The sequence below is a fragment of the Anomaloglossus baeobatrachus genome, chromosome 1 (genome assembly GCF_048569485.1).
Source record: "Anomaloglossus baeobatrachus isolate aAnoBae1 chromosome 1, aAnoBae1.hap1, whole genome shotgun sequence".
Taxonomy (NCBI): Eukaryota; Metazoa; Chordata; class Amphibia; order Anura; family Aromobatidae; genus Anomaloglossus; species Anomaloglossus baeobatrachus.
In genome coordinates this window covers 954,224,432-954,244,574 of record NC_134353.1, presented here as the reverse complement: position 1 = coordinate 954,244,574, position 20,143 = coordinate 954,224,432, and the positions used below count along the sequence as shown (strand labels likewise).

The 20,143-nt window shown below is 46.6% G+C and overlaps 2 protein-coding genes across 2 annotated transcripts in view; one reads left to right on the top strand and one right to left on the bottom strand.

Moving 5' to 3' along the window:
- The window catches only part of LOC142257449 (uncharacterized), a 63,338-nt gene extending 43,300 nt beyond the window's left edge, over positions 1 to 20,038 (bottom strand). Inside the window, exons 1-6 of the mRNA XM_075329566.1 lie at positions 19,840 to 20,038; positions 19,656 to 19,751; positions 15,550 to 15,726; positions 15,344 to 15,467; positions 15,198 to 15,262; positions 14,894 to 14,996 (exon numbers count right to left, since the gene is read on the bottom strand). Of these exons, the coding sequence (XP_075185681.1) occupies positions 14,894 to 14,996; positions 15,198 to 15,262; positions 15,344 to 15,467; positions 15,550 to 15,726; positions 19,656 to 19,712 (526 nt within the window). The 5' untranslated portion in view covers positions 19,713 to 19,751; positions 19,840 to 20,038. The remainder of the gene's footprint in view (positions 1 to 14,893; positions 14,997 to 15,197; positions 15,263 to 15,343; positions 15,468 to 15,549; positions 15,727 to 19,655; positions 19,752 to 19,839) is intronic.
- Positions 1 to 20,143, top strand: part of LOC142257368 (uncharacterized) — a 560,365-nt gene that overhangs the window by 217,287 nt on the left and 322,935 nt on the right. The gene's annotated exons all lie outside the window — the stretch shown is intronic.

Sequence of the window (20,143 nt, the reverse complement as noted above, 5' to 3'; positions counted from 1 at the left end):
ACCTGCGTGTCCTCCTTAGGTAGTCCTGGTTTGATGTTACAATCCTGGCAGCCGGAGTTGAAATCCCTAGGCTGTGGATATGGTCTCCAACCGGATTCGGAGTCCCTAGATTGAAGCCATAAGATGTCCTGATCCTCCAGTCAGCTCCAAAGAGCTTAGACTGAATCCATCAACCATCAACCACCACTGGTGGCTTAAAGAAGTCCTTTTTATAGCCACAACCTTCCCCTTGGATACACTGCGTCCTCATCGATTGGTTGGACAAGATTGCTTCTCCCATTGGAGGAATTTCAAGCTGCATGGACAATGTTCATTTAAATGATGTGCTTAGAAAGGCTGAGGGTGTACATGTAAACTGGGAGTCACTGACTAGACAATGGCTACTAAGGTAATTACATTATCAATACACAGCTACAATACAATGGTTACTGGAAATGTCTGGAGAACAATACGTCTAGCTTTCAGTGGCCAACACAATTACATTGAGTCAACAAGAGTCTTGTAAAAACAATGAGGGACTTCTCCCCCATCTATAGACAATCTATCATGCTGTCTGGCTGGATTTTAAGAAACGTTAACCCATGAGAGTCCATGTCGTCACACATACTCCAAGATACTCTCCCACACCTCCTCCGTTATCGTCCTAACTTCCTCCTCCCATTTAGATTTAGTTTTAAGTGGGTAATCTAAAAGAAAGGTATGCAGTATATCTTTATACGTGGCAGAAATTATCCCTTTAGTGCTTCCTCCGCCCTTACACACATACTCCAGTACCAGGTCAGTCTGTATGTCCACACTTTTTTAAGCCGCTTGGGCTGCAATCGCATGTTTCAATTGACTGTAGTGAAGCCAGCCAGACGCCGGCAACTGAAACTCACTCTGTAACTGCGGGAACGATTTCAGAATTCCTCCGTCCAATATCTGGTGCATGTTTATCACACCCCTACGTCTCCAGTCCTCAATATTCCCCATTTTCTGAATCTCCGGGATATTACTGTTATCCCACATAGGTGTAAACTTAGTTAACAGGATCACCCCTCTCACCCTTTTCAGCCTCTCCCAGGTCTTGTTTATAAGTGCCATTGTAGGAGATGTTCCACCCAGGAGCCCCACCGCACCATCCTCTAGTCCCATTACCAATGGACTTCTACCCACTATGTATTCCAGCACTTCTTTAATGCCCCCATCTTTCTCTCGATCAGACCAGCCCCTGAGGTGTTGACATTGCGCCACCAGATAATACAATTCCGGATTTGGGATTGCCAGACCCCACTCATCCTTCGGCCTCTGTAAAGTCTCCAATCTCACCCTATGCTACTTTTTACCCCCCACTAGGTCCCTAAACAGTGAGTTTATCCCTTTAAATCTCTTCTTGAAATACAAACAGGGGCATTGTGCAGTATTTATAGGAGCTTAGGCATTACTACCATTTTTAATAAATTAACCCTTCCAACAACCGATAAATCTAGCTTGTTCCAGGCATCCACTTTGGCTCTCAATTTGTTAAGAAGCGGCCATAAGTTCACCTGTATGTATTTTTCTACTGGCAGAGATATCTGGATACCTAAATATTTAAATTCGTCAACACTCTTCAATTTATTAGCCCCAATATCATCATACATCCAGGTTACTTCCCCATTCACATTAAAGAGGCTCGATTTAGACCAATTAATGGTAAGTTCCGAAACTTCTTCAAATTTCTCTATTATCTGCATGGCATGATACAATGAGGCTGACTGGTTTCCCAAGAAAAGTAATAGGTCATCGGCATATAGAGCTATTTTCTCCTCTAAGTTTCCATATCTATATCCATGGATCTCCTTTGAGTTCCTAATGGCCGCCGCCAGAGGCTCTATTGCAATAGCAAATAGGAGCGGCGATAGTGGGCAGCCCTGCCTCGTTCCCTGGTGTATCTCAAAAGCTGAGGAAGTCATACCATTAACTCTCACTTTAGCAGTAGGCCTATTATACAACAGCTGCTCCCACTTAACAAACCGTGGGCCAAAACCCATATGTTGCAACACGTTCCACAGATACCCCCACTCAACACTAGCGAAGCAATCACCCTCCGGCCAGGGTTGTCAGGCGGCAACTGTAAATTAAGGTATAATCTCCTGATATTAGCAGCTGTCGACCTATTGGCCATGAACCCTGATTGTCAAACCGGCTAACTGGTGTTATATCTAACCTAATACATATGGACCAAACACTTTAGCCAGAAGCTTCACGTCCGCTGTTAATAGCGAGATTGGTCTATATGAGTCCGGAAGCCTCGGATTTTTATCCTCCTTAGGAATTACTACTATTATTGCTTCTCTCATAGATCCAGGCAATACACCTGCCACCTCAAAGACTTTCAATAGTTTGGGTAATAGGATTTCTTCTAACTGTTTATAAGTTTCAACTGGTAGCCCGTCTGCTGCCGATGCCTTGTCATTGCTCATGCCATGCAGAGCGTCCTCCACTTCATCAATGGTAATAGGTAACTCCAATTTATCTCTATCCGCCACCGACCACACAGGAAGCTCACATCGTTCAAGAAATGAGTCCACCTCTTCCACCCTCACCTCACCGCTGGAAGAATATAGTGTGCGATAGAAATCTTTAAAGACCCCCAGGACCTCTTCAACCTCAGTGACCTGTGTCACTCCTACTGTGTCACTCCTACAGCTACTCCTTTGAGCTGCAGCTATGACCGATAATAGATGACCAACTTTTTCTCCCTCCTCCTAAAAATTTTTGGAATGCCTGCTTCCTTACCGCCTTCTCCAACAGCATCTTATTAACCTGCTCATGTGCCTTCCTAAGATTTTGCTTCGCGTCCGTTGTATTACTCCGGATTGCTTCTAGCCCTGCCTTATCTAAGGCCTTGTCTGTGTTTTACGTCTACAGATATCCCTGAACAGGAGACCCCTAAGGTATGCCTTCATCGCATCCCATACCAGCAGGGGACCAGTGCTTCCCTCGTTGTGGATAAAGAATTCTCCGAGATCCTATTCTATATTCCCCATATTAATATGACGAATCCATGCTGGATGAAGCTTCCACTCTCCCCTTCTTCCCCCTTTCAGGGTCTCCCGTTGTATGGACACCAGAATCGAGTTATGATCAGAAATCACTCGTCAGATATTGCACATCGCCTATCATTGCATCCATCAAATAACTAGCTAGAGCCATGTCAATGTGGGACAAAGTGTTAGGCTATGTGCGCACGTTGCGTACAAGCCCTGCAGAAATTTCTGCAGCGATCTGAAGAGCACATGTGCGCTTTAGATCGCTGCAGAAATGTCCGTAGTGAGCGCCGATTCCATGCGCTCTGCCTGCAGCTCCTGCCATAGACAGAGCAGGAGCTGCCGGCAAAGCGCAGGAAAGAAGTGACATGTCACTTCTTTTTGCGCAGCGCTTCGGCAGTAGCCGAAGCGCTGCGCTCTTAAACGCCACGTGCGCACGGCCCCTGCACAATCTCCATAGACTGTGCAGGGGAGGCAGGACGCATGCAGTTACGCTGCGCTACAAAGCGCAGCGTAACTGCATGTTTTTACGCGACGTGCGCACATAGCCTTATGCGAAGCAGAGTAACAAGAGAAGCAGGATACCCTCTCATTCCTCACTCGCCAGGCATCCACCATTCCAAGTTCCCCAATAAGAGTGCCAAACGGTGTCATATAGCTATCCTGAATACCTGGAGGTCTACTACTTCTATCCCAGTACAAATCTATCACATTATTGAAGTCCCCAACCAGTAAAAAAGGGATTACTCCCCCCTTCTCAGAGAACTCCCTTATCTCCCTTAGTTTGGTGCACATATACAGTTAGGTCCAGAAATCTTTGGACAGTGACACAATTTTGGCGAGTTGGGCTCTGCATGCCACCACATTGGATTTGAAATGAAACCTCTACAACAGAATTCAAGTGCAGATTGTAACGTTTAATTTGAAGGTTTGAACAAAAATATCTGATAGAAATTGTAGGAATTGTACACATTTCTTTACAAACACTCCACATTTTAGGAGGTCAAAAGTAATTGGACAAATAAACCAAACCCAAACAAAATATTTTTATTTTCAATATTTTGTTGCGAATCCTTTGGAGGCAATCACTGCCTTAAGTCTGGAACCCATGGACATCACCAAACGCTGGGTTTCCTCCTTCTTAATGCTTTGCCAGGCCTTTACAGCCGCAGCCTTCAGGTCTTGCTTGTTTGTGGGTATTTCCGTCTTAAGTCTGGATTTGAGCAAGTGAAATGCATGCTCAATTGGGTTAAGATCTGGTGATTGACTTGGCCATTGCAGAATGTTCCACTTTTTTGCACTCATGAACTCCTGTGTAGCTTTGGCTGTATGCTTGGGGTCATTGTCCATCTGTACTATGAAGCGCCGTCCGATCAACTTTGCGGCATTTGGCTGAATCTGGGCTGAAAGTATATCCCGGTACACTTCAGAATTCATCCGGCTACTCTTGTCTGCTGTTATGTCATCAATAAACACAAGTGACCCAGTGCCATTGAAAGCCATGCATGCCCATGCCATCATGTTGCTTCCACCATGTTTTACAGAGGATGTGGTGTGCCTTGGATCATGTGCCGTTCCCTTTCTTCTCCAAACTTTTTTCTTCCCATCATTCTGGTACAGGTTGATCTTTGTCTCATCTGTCCATAGAATACTTTTCCAGAACTGAGCTGGCTTCATGAGGTGTTTTTCAGCAAATTTAACTCTGGCCTGTCTATTTTTGGAATTGATGAATGGTTTGCATCTAGATGTGAACCCTTTGTATTTACTTTCATGGAGTCTTCTCTTTACTGTTGACTTAGAGACAGATACACCTACTTCACTGAGAGTGTTCTGGACTTCAGTTGATGTTGTGAACGGGTTCTTCTTCACCAAAGAAAGTATGCGGCGATCATCCACCACTGTTGTCATCCGTGGACGCCCAGCCTTTTTGAGTTCCCAAGCTCACCAGTCAATTCCTTTTTTCTCAGAATGTACCCGACTGTTGATTTTGCTACTCCAAGCATGTATGCTATCTCTCTGATGGATTTTTTCTTTTTTTTCAGCCTCAGGATGTTCTGCTTCACCTCAATTGAGAGTTCCTTAGACCGCATGTTGTCTGGTCACAGCAACAGCTTCCAAATGCAAAACCACACACCTGTAATCAACCCCAGACCTTTTAACTACTTCATTGATTACAGGTTAACGAGAGAGACGCCTTCAGAGTTAATTGCAGCCCTTAGAGTCCCTTGTCCAATTACTTTTGGTCCCTTGAGAAAGAGGAGGCTATGCATTACAGAGCTATGATTCCTAAACCCTTTCTCCGATTTGGATGTGGAAACTCTCATATTGCAGCTGGGAGTGTGCACTTTCAGCCCATATTATATATAGAATTGTATTTCTGAACATGTTTTTGTAAACAGCTAAAATAACAAAACTTGTGTCACTGTCCAAATATTTCTGGACCTAACTGTATGTAGGTGGTATATATATTGCAGCTATACACATGATGGCCACACACTGTCCCTCTTTATCCACATACACTTCTATCTCTTCATAGTTGGAAAAGGTGGAATGATAGGCCTTCTGCACCCATCTCCTATTTAAAACGTGTTGTCTCCTTTGTTAGATGTGTTTCTAGTAGACATATTACACAGCACAACAATGATTTTGCTACTGAGGGTAAAACATGTGTTCTTTACTAATTTGAACATGCTGATTCCAAATATGAACTCAGAATTTGCACAGCACGTCCAGATTTTGAGTTATACTTAGAAAAGGCCATACGCCTATTCAGGCATTGTTGAAGGCATTGCACATGCGGTTGGAATGAAAGAGACCTATGCTTCTATGCAGATCATTCTGAAATTGATTAAATATTCAGAACATCAATGGAACATTTGTGCTGACCTCAAAGTTGTTGCACTAGTCCTTGGTTTGCAGTTAGGTTACACTAAGCATATGTGCTTTCTGTGCCTATGGAACAGTCGCGATGACAACAACCATTATAAAATTAAACGGTGGCCCAATAGAGATGAACATAAGATTGGTAAGCACAATGTTCAATACGAATCACTTGTCGATCCACTTAAAGTTTATCTTCCACCTCTTCACATTAAACTAGGACTAATGAAAAATTTTGTAGTAGCAATGGATCGTCAAGGGAATGGATTTAAGTATCTCAAGGAAAAGTTTAGTGCATTGAAAACTGAGGCCAAACTCAAAGCAGGAATCTTTATTGGTCCTGAAATCCACCAACTAATCCATGATGAAATCTTCAAGAAAGAACTCACCCCACTTGAACTAACTGCATGGGATGCATTTATAGTAGTAGTTCAAAACTTCCTTGGAAACGAAAGAGCAGAAAACTATGCTGAACTAATAGACAATATGCTTCAAGCATACGAAATGCATGGTGCCCGAATGTCATTGAAAATGCATTTCCTACATTCACATCTTGACGTCTTTCCTCCAAATATGGGTAATGTCAGTGACGAACATGGTGAGAGATTCCACCAGGACATTTCTACTATGGAAAAAAGATACCCAGGTCGCTTTAACCCCAACATGATGGGCGATTACTGCTGGCTTTTGCAACGGGCCACTAGGACCACTCACAAGCGCAAAATCAAGTGCCTGAAGCACTTTTAAAAGTACTCTGCTGAGTTCAAGGCGATTTCTTAAGCTACTATAAGTGATTTTTAAGTTTTTTGGTTTATTTACCTATACTTCTTTTTCAATAAAAATGATAATACATGTTGTGAAACTGTGGGACATAACGATTCTGTATCTTTATTAATTGCTTATTTTAATTTTCACAAAAATTGGAATAACTTAATATCCTGACGTGCTACAAAAAAACTAACTTCAGATTTGGATTCAGCGCATTCGATTTAGTATAGCGCACATGGTTTTTGCCAAGTAGCAGACAAAAAGTGTTTATTTGTTGTGCTGTGTTACTGACAGATTCTGGTCTTGAATATATTTAATTACTGCCGCCCTCCTGGACCTATCTGATAAACATCTAATATTCCAACTCAACACGTTAATTCTATCCCCCATAATCCCACCCAGTAAAACCATCAAACCTTGTAGTACCTCCCCATGCTTCCTTTACCCTACCCCTTTCCCCCCTCGCCCCCTGCTCCCTCCCCCCCCCTGCTCCCCGCCACCTCCTGTTCTTGAGTACTCCCTTGAAGCATCAGGTTTTCCAAACCTGGACCATTGTCCCTGCTAAATTCCTCCCCGCCTATCCAGTCTTCCCCTCCTAGACACATTTTGAAACTCGTCCCTTTTTCAACAGCTCCCCGCTCCCACCCTTCCCATGTATAATCATATTCCACTCAAACCAATTTAAGGCTATGTGTCCACGAGAGAATGTTGCTGCGGATTTTTCTGCCTCAAAATCCGCAGCTTTCCCCCAGAATCCGCACCTTAGCATAGCTGCGGATTTGACGCGGATTTGACGCGGATTTCGTTGCGGATTTTGTCCAATGTGTTTCTGAATAAAGCTTTGACTGTTTTGAAGGCAAAAAAAAGTCTCTTTATGTCATTTCCTGTCCCAACCCTCCTTTCTTCTCCATTATCCATTTTGTTAGCAGTCTCACAGTGTGCTTATACAGAAAAGCTGCGGCCAACACCACTGGGCTCTTACATTCTAACAGGCTGTATATAATAACCCAGTGGTGGTGGCCGCAGCTTATAGCCAAAAAATGTGGTCCCATGTTCCCTTTCACTGTTATTTAAAAAAAAAAAAAATGTGCTCCGCTGTATTTTCACTGTCCAGCCCAATGCAAGCGAGCAACTGAGGGCTGTTTTTCTCAGCGGGATAAGGCTGAAGCATTCTCTGCCCCTCCCACTGAGAAAAAGTCCTCAGCTGCCCCTGTAAATGGCGGCTCCGTTGTGAAGCGCCATTCTCAGGTGCTGTACCGAGGCTCATCCAGCTGCCCTGATGCATTTGGCTGGCTGGGTAATACGGGGTTAATGCCAGTTTTCTGCAAACTGGCACTAAGCCCGAGGTTCATAATGTCATGCCTGTGTAGACACGGCCATTATGAACCTCCACTTGGTAATAAAGAAAACACAACACCTTTATTAAAAATTTTAATTGAAAGAAAAACACACACACACATCCCTGATTGCCATCTTTATTACTATCAAGCCTCAGAGGTTAATCCAGGACAATATCACAGGAAAGCTCTCTGCCGGCTGCTGGGAGCGGCAGAACTCACTGGCCGGGTCAGCTCAGTTCATAGCTGAGCTCGGGTCAGCTGACTTCAGAGCATCAGCTGACCCGGGCACAGAAGTCAGCCGGTCAGCTGACTTAATTCGCGAGCGGGTCAGCTGAGTGCACAGCGACAGCTGAATAGTCGGCCGATGTGCACTCATCTGACCCGGGCACGGACGTCAGCCGGTCCCAGCAGACGGAAGAGAGCTTTGCAGCATCTCGTACACTGACGGCTGCTGGGACCGGCTGACGTCCGTGCCCGGGTCACATGACTGCACATCGTCAGCTGACTTAATTCGCGAGCGCAGGCGGGTCAGCTGACTGCACACCAACCAGCTGATGTGCCGGGCTCCGATGTGCACTCATCTGACCCGGGCACGGACGTCAGCCGGTCCCAGCAGACGGAAGAGAGCTTTGCAGCATCTCGTACACTGACGGCTGCTGTGACCGGCTGACGTCAGTGCCCGGGTCAGCCGGGTGCACATCGGAGCTGTCATGGATTATCGTCGGGGGATTCAGGGAGTAATAAAGATGGCAATCAGGGATGTGTGTGTGTTTTTCTTTCAAATAAAATTTTTAAAAAAGTGTTTTCTTTTCTTTAGTACCAAACGGAGGTTCATAATGGCCGAGTCTACACAGGCATGACATTATGAACCTCGGGCTTAGTGCCAGTTTGCAGAAAACTTGCATTAACCCCGTAATTACCCAGTCAGTCAATCCATCAGGGCAGCTGGATGAGCCTCGGTACAGCACCTGAGAATGGCACTTCACAACGGAGCCGCCATTTTCAGGGGCAGCTGAGGACTGTTTTTCTCAGCGGGAGGGGCAGAGAATGCTTCAGCCTTATCCCGCTGAGAAGCACAGCCCTCAGTTGCTTGCTTGCATCGGGCTGAACAGTGAAAATACAGCGGAGCACATTTTTTTTTTTTTTAAAAAGAATTGTGAAAAAAAGACCTGGGATCCTGTTTTGCCAGCTAAAAGCAAGCAGCCTGTAACTAGCTGCTTTTAGCTGGCAATCCAGAGTCCGGACACAACACGACTACACTGCCACTACTCTACAAAATGGTGAAACTTCCTCTTCCTGAACTATACTACATCACTTCCTGCGGATTTGTTTGCGAGATCCGCACCAAATCCGCAGGAAAAAGAGCCTGTGGGAACAGACCTGCGGATTTCTTGCGGATTTTACACCTTGCATTGACTTGCATGGGAAAAATCCGCAACAAAATCCGCAACAATAATTGACATGCTGCAGATTTTTCCGGATCAAAATCCGCGGCAAATCCGCCGCGGAAAAATCCGCAGCATGGGCACAGCATTTCCAAAATGCCATTGAAATGGCTTGGAAGTGCCGCTGCTGCAGATTTTCAGCAAATCCGCGGCAAATCCGCAGCGTGTGCACATAGCCTAACAGTAAAATGGCGAACAGTAATTAAACTGGAATCTCAAATTGTAAATATCACCACCGCGCCTAATTAGGCAGTCCCCACGTCCTGCGAAGCTCACATCAAACCCTTCGCACTCCCCTGTATACTACCTCTATCCCAAAGGGAAGGAGGAGATAAAAGGGGGGGGGAGAAAAAACAAGAAGGGTCCCTTGTAAGCTCCTAAGGATGTCGTGGAGCCTTAGCCGGCCGCCTCCAATATACTGCAGATTCAGACAGTCAGCTCAATCCTTCGCACGGATCCGTTTTTCGTTTGCGTCCAACCACTGCATGGCTTCCTCCGGAGTTCTAAAAAAGTGCACCCGTTCCAACGCCGTCACTCTTAGCTTTGCCGGGAACATCATTGAGTATTGCACCCCCATCTCTCACAGGCGCCTCTTTACTCCAGTAAAAGTCAAACGCAGCTATTGAACAGAAATGGAGTAGTCCGGGTATATGGAAATTCTCTGACCGTCAATCATAAGATCCTCCATGTCCCTCGCCTTTCGCAGTATAGTGTCCCTGTCCCAGTAGTTAAGGAGCTTGGCTAGCATAGTGTGAGGACCCCTGCCCGCTGGCTGTGACTGCATCGGGACTCTGTGTGCACGTTCCACGGCATAGAGCTTGGATAAGGCATCAGCACCAATTTTCCCCTGAACAAGCCTTCCACATATTCAGTGGGGTTTCTTCCTTCCGCTTTCTCAGGGATGCCGACAATCCTGATGTTATTTCTTCTAGAGCGATTCTCTAGGTCATCGTTTTTTGCCATGACTTCAGCTATCTGCTGTGCAAATGTTTTTTTCAGACTTTTGTAATTTTGTGATATGGTCCTCTGTTATCCCCACCCTTTCCTCCACAACTCCTGTTCTCAGGTCAGCTTTTTTCAAGTCCTTCTAAGGCCCCTTTCACACGTCAGTGATTCTGGTACGTTTGCGCTTTTTTTTTTTAAACGTACCAGAATCACTGACATACGCAGACCCATTATAATGAATGGGTCTGCTCACACGTCAGTGATTTTTCACTGCACGTGTCTCCGTGCGGCGTACCCGCGTGTGCGTGATTGCTGCACGGAGACAAGTCCATTTTTTTCTGGCATCACTGATGTTCCACGGACCACGCAGTGGTGTGGTCCGTGAAACACGTGCCAGAAAAAAACGTGCATTTAAAATAATAAACATTTTAACTCACCCGGCTTCAGCCGCGCTCTCTGCAGCCTGTTCTCCCTGCTGCTTCTAAGCCGGCAGATTACTGTCGCGCATCTTAATGATGCACGACACAGCCGACCCGGAAGCAGCTGCTGCAGGGGTCAGCGCCGGCCGGATGCTGCACCGCGGGAGGATTCAGCACCACGGAGAGCGGGAGCGGGCACAGGTGAGTTGATTTCTAAGTGCAATCACAGGCCACGGAGAACGGAGCCCGGATTGCACTTAGACAACCCACGTGTGCCATGATTCACAGCACACGCAGGGACATGTGCGTGTTTTACACGCCAGTGAAAAACGTCACTGTTTTTCACTGACGTGTGAAACGGGCCTTAATGCCAGCAACCTCTGCCTGTATTCCCTTAACTTGCTTTGTCAGGGTAGTCAGGGCTTGTTTACAAAAGGACACCACTGCCAAAACGTCCTTTATAGTGGAGTTTTCTGGAGCCTCCTCTGCACTGGGCTTTCTCCACCTCCACCTCCCGTGCACTATCTTGCTGCTCTTCACCATCCCCCATCTCATCAGAGCTTGCAGCGTCTTCCCCCTCCTCCTCACCTCCATTGTCTGCATGCTGCAGGGATTCCTCTGAATTTCGGGCAAACTTCGCCAGCTTCGCTGCGACCTGCATCTATTGCTGGCAGGATGCATTGGCTTTCTCTGCTTCCTCCCTTATCACAACGCCATCTTGAGAGCTGTGGACTTTCCCACCTCCAGTGTCTTTCTGCCGGCGGCGGGTCATAGTGCCGATCATGATCCACCAGACTCACCACGGACAAATCCCCATCACCGCACTATCCAGTCAGCTGCCTGAGGCAGCGGTACTAGCGGCGTGTCAGGTATTTATTGCGGGTGATTGCAGGAAAGCTCCAGAGACACGTCTCCTCACATTGCCGTCCAGGCCACGCCCCTGAGGGTGCAAATTCTTGTTTGGTTTGCCCAATCACATTTTGGGAGAAGCCATTTAACACTTACTGCTCACATGCCTCAGTGCTGGTTATTTCTGGATGGATGATTGTCTGGAGTCACAGCTACTCTGTTAAAGGGGTTCTCTGGCCTTAAATGTTAAGTCGTCAGTCTCTCTTTGTGACTGCGGACTTATGCACCCTCCCAGTGCACACACTGTGTGCTGCGACGATTCACCGGTTTTTGAGCTGGGAACGGCGGTCACACAACGCAATTCTGCGATTTGCATGCTCCCGGTCAGAATTCGACTAGTAGGCGTGGCATCACTTAATACAATGCTGGATTGGAGAGTAACTCCATCTTGTACCCATTAATGATGGTTTTCAGGATCTAAGCATTTCTGGTTATACAATTGTTAGGCCAAGCCGATCAGTCATCCTCTGATCTCTACGGCCTTAACTCTGGAGATTGGGATTGAGGATAAAGTCCGGGCCTTTACCACCTTTAGGTTATCCCCAATAACCCAACTTCCCTGTAACCTGGTATTTCTATTTCCAGAGGGAAAATACCTTCTCTTCTGTTTGACTTCAAGAAACCCTTTGTCAAAATAACGTATTACCTTTATTATATGGGTTACACTCTATAGGAGTCTATTTTCTATATTTGTAAAAATAAAAAAAAAATCTAAAACCTTTTTTTTTATTCCGGTGCACATTCATTTTTCAAAAAAAATTATTTATTTAGTCCATTGGGTCTCATGGGTGGGAGAGAAAGTCCCCTCCATTATCTAACCACCTAGAGTCCTTCTTTGCTACTAAGCGCAGCATCTTAAGGCTATGTGCACACTAGAAAAGTGATTTTTCTCAAGAAAATTTCTTGAGAAACTTCTGGGAGTTGAAGATTACCGCACCTGCGGAAAAATCCGCGGGGAAAAACGCATGCGGATGTGCCGCAAATTTACCGCAGGTTGGTCCCTGCGGTTTTGCAATAAATAATATAGATAATCGATAGACAGATAATGGATAGAGGGAAAGGTGGATAGATGAATAGATAGATAGATGAATAGATAGATACGATGAGAAAGACCTATATAATGTCCCACCCCCCTGCATGTTCTAAGCTGGCACCCTTTAGTGACTTTCATGTGGCACTAAAGGGTGCTTAGCCTTGTATTTGGCCATAAAATAAATAAAAAAAAAAACAAACAACGTGAGGTCCCCCCATTTTTTGTAGCCAGCTAGAGTAAAGCAGACGGCTGCAGACCACAGCTGGCAGCTTCACCTTGGCTGGTAATCCAAAACAGAGGGCACCCCACGCTGTTATTTTACATTAAATAAATAATTTAAAACAAAAAACGTGGGGTCCCCCCAAATTGGATCACCAGCCGAGGTAAAGCGGACAGCTGTGGTCTGGTATTCTCAGACTAGGGAGGTCCACTGTTATTGGACACTCCCCAGCCTAAAAATAGAAGGCCGCAGCCGCCCCAGAAGTGGCACATCCATTGGATGTGCCAATCCTGGCGCTTCGCCCCAACTCATCCCGTTGCCCTGGTGCGTTGGCAAACGAGGTAATATATGGGGTTGATGCCAGATGTGTAATGTCACCTGGCATCAAGCCCTGGGGTTGGTGAGGTCAGGCGTCTATCAGATACCCGACATGACCAACCCAGTCAGTAAGAAATAAAAAATAGACAACAAAAAAAGTTTTATTTGAAAAAACACTCCCCAAAACATTCCCTCTTTCACCAATTTATTGAAAAGAACAATCAATTCCACGTCCGGTGTAATCCAATAAGGGGGGGGGGGGTCCCACGGCGATCCATACCATAGTCGCTGTCCCAGTCAATGAAGAACAGAGTGTTCCCCATTGGCTGGGAGAGCAATGCAGTGACATGAGCTAACATCAATAGGTCAGCCCAGGTCACTGCATGGGATGCCGAGTGCTGCTGTCAGGAGGATAGATGAGATCATTACCTGCTGTGATCATCCCCTGTACTGCTGACGTCAGCGCTGTCACTGACTTCTATGCCCGCCGCGTTGTCAGAAGTATCGCGAGAGCCCGTGACGTCACCGCTAGTGACAGTCTCGAGCCGCTCGCGAGACGGGCATAGACAGCAGTGACCGCGGTGACATCAGGAGATCGTCACAGCAGGTAATGATCTCACCTCCTGACAGCAGCGATCGTCATCCCCGCGGCTGCCAGCACTGCAGGGTGTCAGTGTCTGCCTGCGCTGCAGCGTGACAAGTTGCTGACACTGCGGGCACACACTGACACGCTGCAGTGCAGGCAGCCGCGAGGCTGGAGCGGGACACACACTGCACGGGCACCTGGAGGTCGCACGGAAGTGCTTCTCTGCGGCGTCCAGGGAGTGTGACGTCTGTGTTTACTTTGCTCCGCTTCCTCTTCCTGGCATAATGACATTGCTTCCTGCAAAACCGCAGGAAGCGATGAGCATTACCGCAGGTAAATCGCGGCTATACCGGGGGTATACCGCACATCATTTGCTACCTGCGGTATACCCCCAGAATTTCGCGATTACATTACAGTGAATGGAGTGAAATTCCAGGGGTATTCCGCAGGTACCTGCGGAAAATAATGGACATGCTCATTTTCTCAAGAAAGTTTTGAGAAAATTATCTCAAGGAAATTTCTTGAGAAAAATCCGCAGTGTGCGCACAGCTATTTTTTTTTCACATAGGATTTGCTGGGAAAAGTCTGCATAAAGATTGCAGACATTTCTCAAGAAATTTCCGCGGCAAATCCGCGGGTAAAACGGCCTAGTGTGCACATAGCCTAAGGGGTAAAGATGAGGCTCAGCGTTATCTCCAATTCCAATCATTGTGGCAGGAGCCCGGCTGTCAGTCACTGATATTGGGGTTTATGTCTCCATATTCTGTTATCAAACACTAACATGCGTGTAATAGGAGACGATGGCTTCTTAGTCCCAAATTGGACAAATACGTTTTCTTCATCAGGACTGACCGCGGATGATGAAGAAACCGGCTGCAGTCACATTAGTATAATTCCTCCCCGGCTGTATCTTATCATCCATATTATAAATCCACAACCTGTGACATCACATAACAGTATTGCATCATAAAGGAGCAAGATTTTGGCTAAAAAAGTGACTATACATCTAAGAGCCTCACCGGGGCGGTGATCTGTAGGAATCCCCTCGTTACTCCGCTGATCGCCCCTCACATTTCTCTCTGGAGAATTAATATTGTTCAGATCTTTATCCGGATCCAAAATCTGCAAAACAAAATATTGTAAAAGTCCCCGGGAATAATGGAGATAAGATCCGGACATGAGAGGTCTGTGGTCAGCTGTGATCCTGCCGTCTCCACCGCTCTCATTACACAAGTATAAAACATCTAATACTGGAGGAGAAAACAAGACTGAACACAAGGAGGTCACAGCCGTCCACACCTCATAGGGGAGATCTCCATCTACCTGAGGATCCTGTGGAGGAGGAGGAGCGGGACATCTCTCTGGGGTCGTCCTCGTACTGGAGAGACCTGCAGGAGATACAGACAGGACGGACATCATTATTACATACAGATAATTATAGGCCGGGTGTATTCAGTCCTGTCTATTACCTGGTGATGTGCGGGGCTGGAGCTCCTCCATCATCACCTCCTTGTACCGGTCCTTGTGTCCTTCTAGATACTCCCACTCCTCCATGGAGAAATAGACTGTGACGTCCTGACACCTTATAGGAACCTGACAACACAATGATACCGACATCACCCAGAATCCTCCAGTGCCGTCCTGTATAATGTCCCAGCATTCCCAGCAGTGTCACCTCTCCAGTCACCAGCTCCAGCATCTTGTGGGTGAGTTCTAAGATCTTCTGGTCATTGATGTCCTCATGTATCCGGGGGTGAGGTGGAGGCCCCGGGATTGGGCTCAGGGTTCCTCCCCGACCTTCAGACACAGGGGCCTGACAGCGATCACTAGAGGTCTTCACTACTGTGTAATCCTGAGTGTGGAGACATTAATAATATCACTACAGACATTTCCAGAGTCCATCACCTCCCCGGTCATATCCTCTGTTATTCCCATAGATAATGATGTAATGTGATGACATCAGAGCCTCTCACCTCCCCGGTCATATCCTCTGTTATTCCCATAGATAATGATGTAATGTGGTGACATCAGAGCCTCTCACCTCCCCGGTCATATCCTCTGTTATTCCCATAGATAATGATGTAATGTGATGACATCAGAACCTCTCACCTCCCCGGTCATATCCTCTGTTATCCCCATAGATAATGATGTAATGTGGTGACGTCAGAGCCTCTCACCTCCCCGGTCATATCCTCTGTTATTCCCATAGATAATGATGTAATGTGATGACATCACAGCCTCTCACCTCCCCGGTCATATCCTCTGTTATTCCCATAGATAATGATGTAATGTGGTGACATCACAGCCTCTCACCTCCCCGGTCATATCCTCTGTTATCCCCATAGATAATGATGTAATGTAATGACATCAGAACCTCTCACCTCCCCGGTCATATCCTCTGTTATTCCCATAGATAATGATGTAATGTGATGACATCAGAGCCTCTCACCTCCCCGGTCATATCCTCTGTTATCCCCATAGATAATGATGTAATGTGGTGACGTCCGAGCCTCTCACCTCCCCGGTCATATCCTCTGATATCCCCATAGATAATGATGTAATGTGATGACATCAGAGCCTCTCACCTCCCCGGTCATATCCTCTGTTATCCCCATAGATAATGATATAATGTGATGACGTCACAGCCTCTCACCTCCCCGGTCATATCCTCTGTTATCCCCATAGATAATGATGTAATGTGATGACATCAGAGCCTCTCACCTCCCCGGTCATATCCTCTGTTATTCCCATAGATAATGATGTAATGTGATGACATCAGAACCTCTCACCTCCCCGGTCATATCCTCTGTTATTCCCATAGATAATGATGTAATGTGGTGACATCAGAACCTCTCACCTCCCCGGTCATATCCTCTGTTATTCCCATAGATAATGATGTAATGTGGTGACGTCACAGCCTCTCACCTCCCCGGTCATATCCTCTGTTATCCCCATAGATAATGATGTAATGTGATGACATCAGAACCTCTCACCTCCCCGGTCATATCCTCTGTTATTCCCATAGATAATGATGTAATGTGATGACATCAGAACCTCTCACCTCCCCGGTCATATCCTCTGTTATCCCCATAGATAATGATGTAATGTGATGACATCAGAGCCTCTCACCTCCCCGGTCATATCCTCTGTTATTCCCATAGATAATGATGTAATGTGGTGACGTCACAGCCTCTCACCTCCCCGGTCATATCCTCTGTTATCCCCATAGATAATGATGTAATGTGATGACATCAGAACCTCTCATCTCCCCGGTCATATCCTCTGTTATCCCCATAGATAATGATGTAATGTGATGACGTCAGAGCCTCTCACCTCCCCGGTCATATCCTCTGTTATTCCCATAGATAATGATGTAATGTGATGACATCAGAGCCTCTCACCTCCCCGGTCATATCCTCTGTTATTCCCATAGATAATGATGTAATGTGGTGACATCTGAGCCTCTCACCTCCCCGGTCATATCCTCTGTTATCCCCATAGATAATGATGTAATGTGATGACGTCACAGCCTCTCACCTCCCCGGTCATAGCCTCTGTTATCCCCATAGATAATGATGTAATGTGATGACATCAGAGCCTCTCACCTCCCCGGTCATATCCTCTGTTATTCCCATAGATAATGATGTCATGTGGTGACGTCACAGCCTCTCACCTCCCCGGTCATATCCTCTGTTATCCCCATAGATAATGATGTCATGTGGTGACGTCACAGCCTCTCACCTCCCCGGTCATATCCTCTGTTATCCCCATAGATAATGATGTCATGTGGTGACGTCACAGCCTCTCACCTCCCCGGTCATATCCTCTGTTATCCCCATAGATAATGATGTCATGTGGTGACGTCACAGCCTCTCACCTCCCCGGTCATATCGTCTGTTATCCCCATAGATAATGATGTAATGTGATGACATCAGAGCCTCTCACCTCCCCGGTCATATCCTCTGTTATCCCCATAGATAATGATGTAATGTGGTGACGTCACAGCCTCTCACCTCCCCGGTCATATCCTCTGTTATCCCCATAGATAATGATGTAATGTGATGACGTCACAGCCTCTCACCTCCCCGGTCATATCGTCTGTTATCCCCATAGATAATGATGTAATGTGATGACATCAGAGCCTCTCACCTCCCCGGTCATATCCTCTGTTATTCCCATAGATAATGATGTAATGTGGTGACGTCACAGCCTCTCACCTCCCCGGTCATATCCTCTGTTATCCCCATAGATAATGATGTAATGTGATGACGTCACAGCCTCTCACCTCCCCGGTCATAGCCTCTGTTATCCCCATAGATAATGATGTAATGTGATGACATCAGAGCCTCTCACCTCCCCGGTCATATCCTCTGTTATTCCCATAGATAATGATGTAATGTGGTGACGTCACAGCCTCTCACCTCCCCGGTCATAGCCTCTGTTATCCCCATAGATAATGATGTAATGTGATGACATCAGAGCCTCTCACCTCCCCGGTCATATCCTCTGTTATCCCCATAGATAATGATGTAATGTGATGACATCACAGCCTCTCACCTCCCCGGTCATATCCTCTGTTATCCCCATAGATAATGATGTAATGTGATGACATCACAGCCTCTCACCTCCCCGGTCATATCCTCTGTTATCCCCATAGATAATGATGTAATGTGATGACATCACAGCCTCTCACCTCCCCGGTCATAGCCTCTGTTATCCCCATAGATAATGATGTAATGTGATGACATCAGAACCTCTCACCTCCCCGGTCATATCCTCTGTTATCCCCATAGATAATGATGTAATGTGATGACATCAGAGCCTCTCACCTCCCCGGTCATAGCCTCTGTTATCCCCATAGATAATGGTGTAATGTGATGACATCACAGCCTCTCACCTCCCCGGTCATATCCTCTGTTATCCCCATAGATAATGGTGTAATGTGATGACATCAGAGCCTCTCACCTCCCCGGTCATATCCTCTGTTATCCCCATAGATAATGATGTAATGTGGTGACATCAGAGCCTCTCACCTCCCCGGTCATATCCTCTGTTATTCCCATAGATAGTGATGTAATGTGGTGACATCAGAGCCTCTCACCTCCCCGGTCATATCCTCTGTTATCCCCATAGATAATGATGTAATGTGATGACATCAGAGCCTCTCACCTCCCCGGTCATAGCCTCTGTTATCCCCATAGATAATGGTGTAATGTGATGACATCAGAGCCTCTCACCTCCCCGGTCATATCCTCTGTTATTCCCATAGATAATGATGTAATGTGGTGACATCAGAACCTCTCACCTCCCCGGTCATATCCTCTGTTATCCCCATAGATAATGATGTAATGTGATGACATCAGAGCCTCTCACCTCCCCGGTCATATCCTCTGTTATTCCCATAGATAATGATGTAATGTGGTGACGTCACAGCCTCTCACCTCCCCGGTCATATCCTCTGTTATTCCCATAGATAATGATGTAATGTGGTGACGTCACAGCCTCTCACCTCCCCGGTCATATCCTCTGTCATCCCCATAGATAATGATGTAATGTGGTGACATCAGAGCCTCTCACCTCCCCGGTCATATCCTCTGTTATCCCCATAGATAATGATGTCATGTGGTGACGTCACAGCCTCTCACCTCCCCGGTCATATCCTCTGTTATCCCCATAGATAATGATGTCATGTGGTGACGTCACAGCCTCTCACCTCCCCGGTCATATCCTCTGTTATCCCCATAGATAATGATGTCATGTGGTGACGTCACAGCCTCTCACCTCTGCAGTAAGATGGGAGAGGAGCTCCAGGGTGAGGGGAATGATCCTCGCCGCCATTTTGCCTCTTTTCTTCAGAGGATTCTTTATTGGAGGAATCTGAATGGAGAAAAGATGAGAAGAGAAAATAACGGAAACTTCACAGGAAACAACTCGGAGAAACGTCTCCAGAGGATCCGGCATTTACCCTTATTCCCGGCTTCTGCCTGTAGGTGGCGCTGCACTTGCTCTGTGGCCAGCACTGGGGGCGCAGGCGCAGTGTGACATTAGTGTGGCTGGGACTTGTGGTGCAGGGAGTCTGTGTCTCTGCAGAGCGCTGGGATCTGGAGTTCTCCGCTCTGTGCTGGGGGAGGACACGTCCTGCAGATTTCCTGAGGGGTGACGTCACCGGAAGAGGCGGGGCAGAGCGGCGGGCGGGAAGCAGCAGGATAGAAGCTAGAGAATACAGGCTGCTTGCAGGTTATGACGTCACTTCCGGGGCGTATTCATCT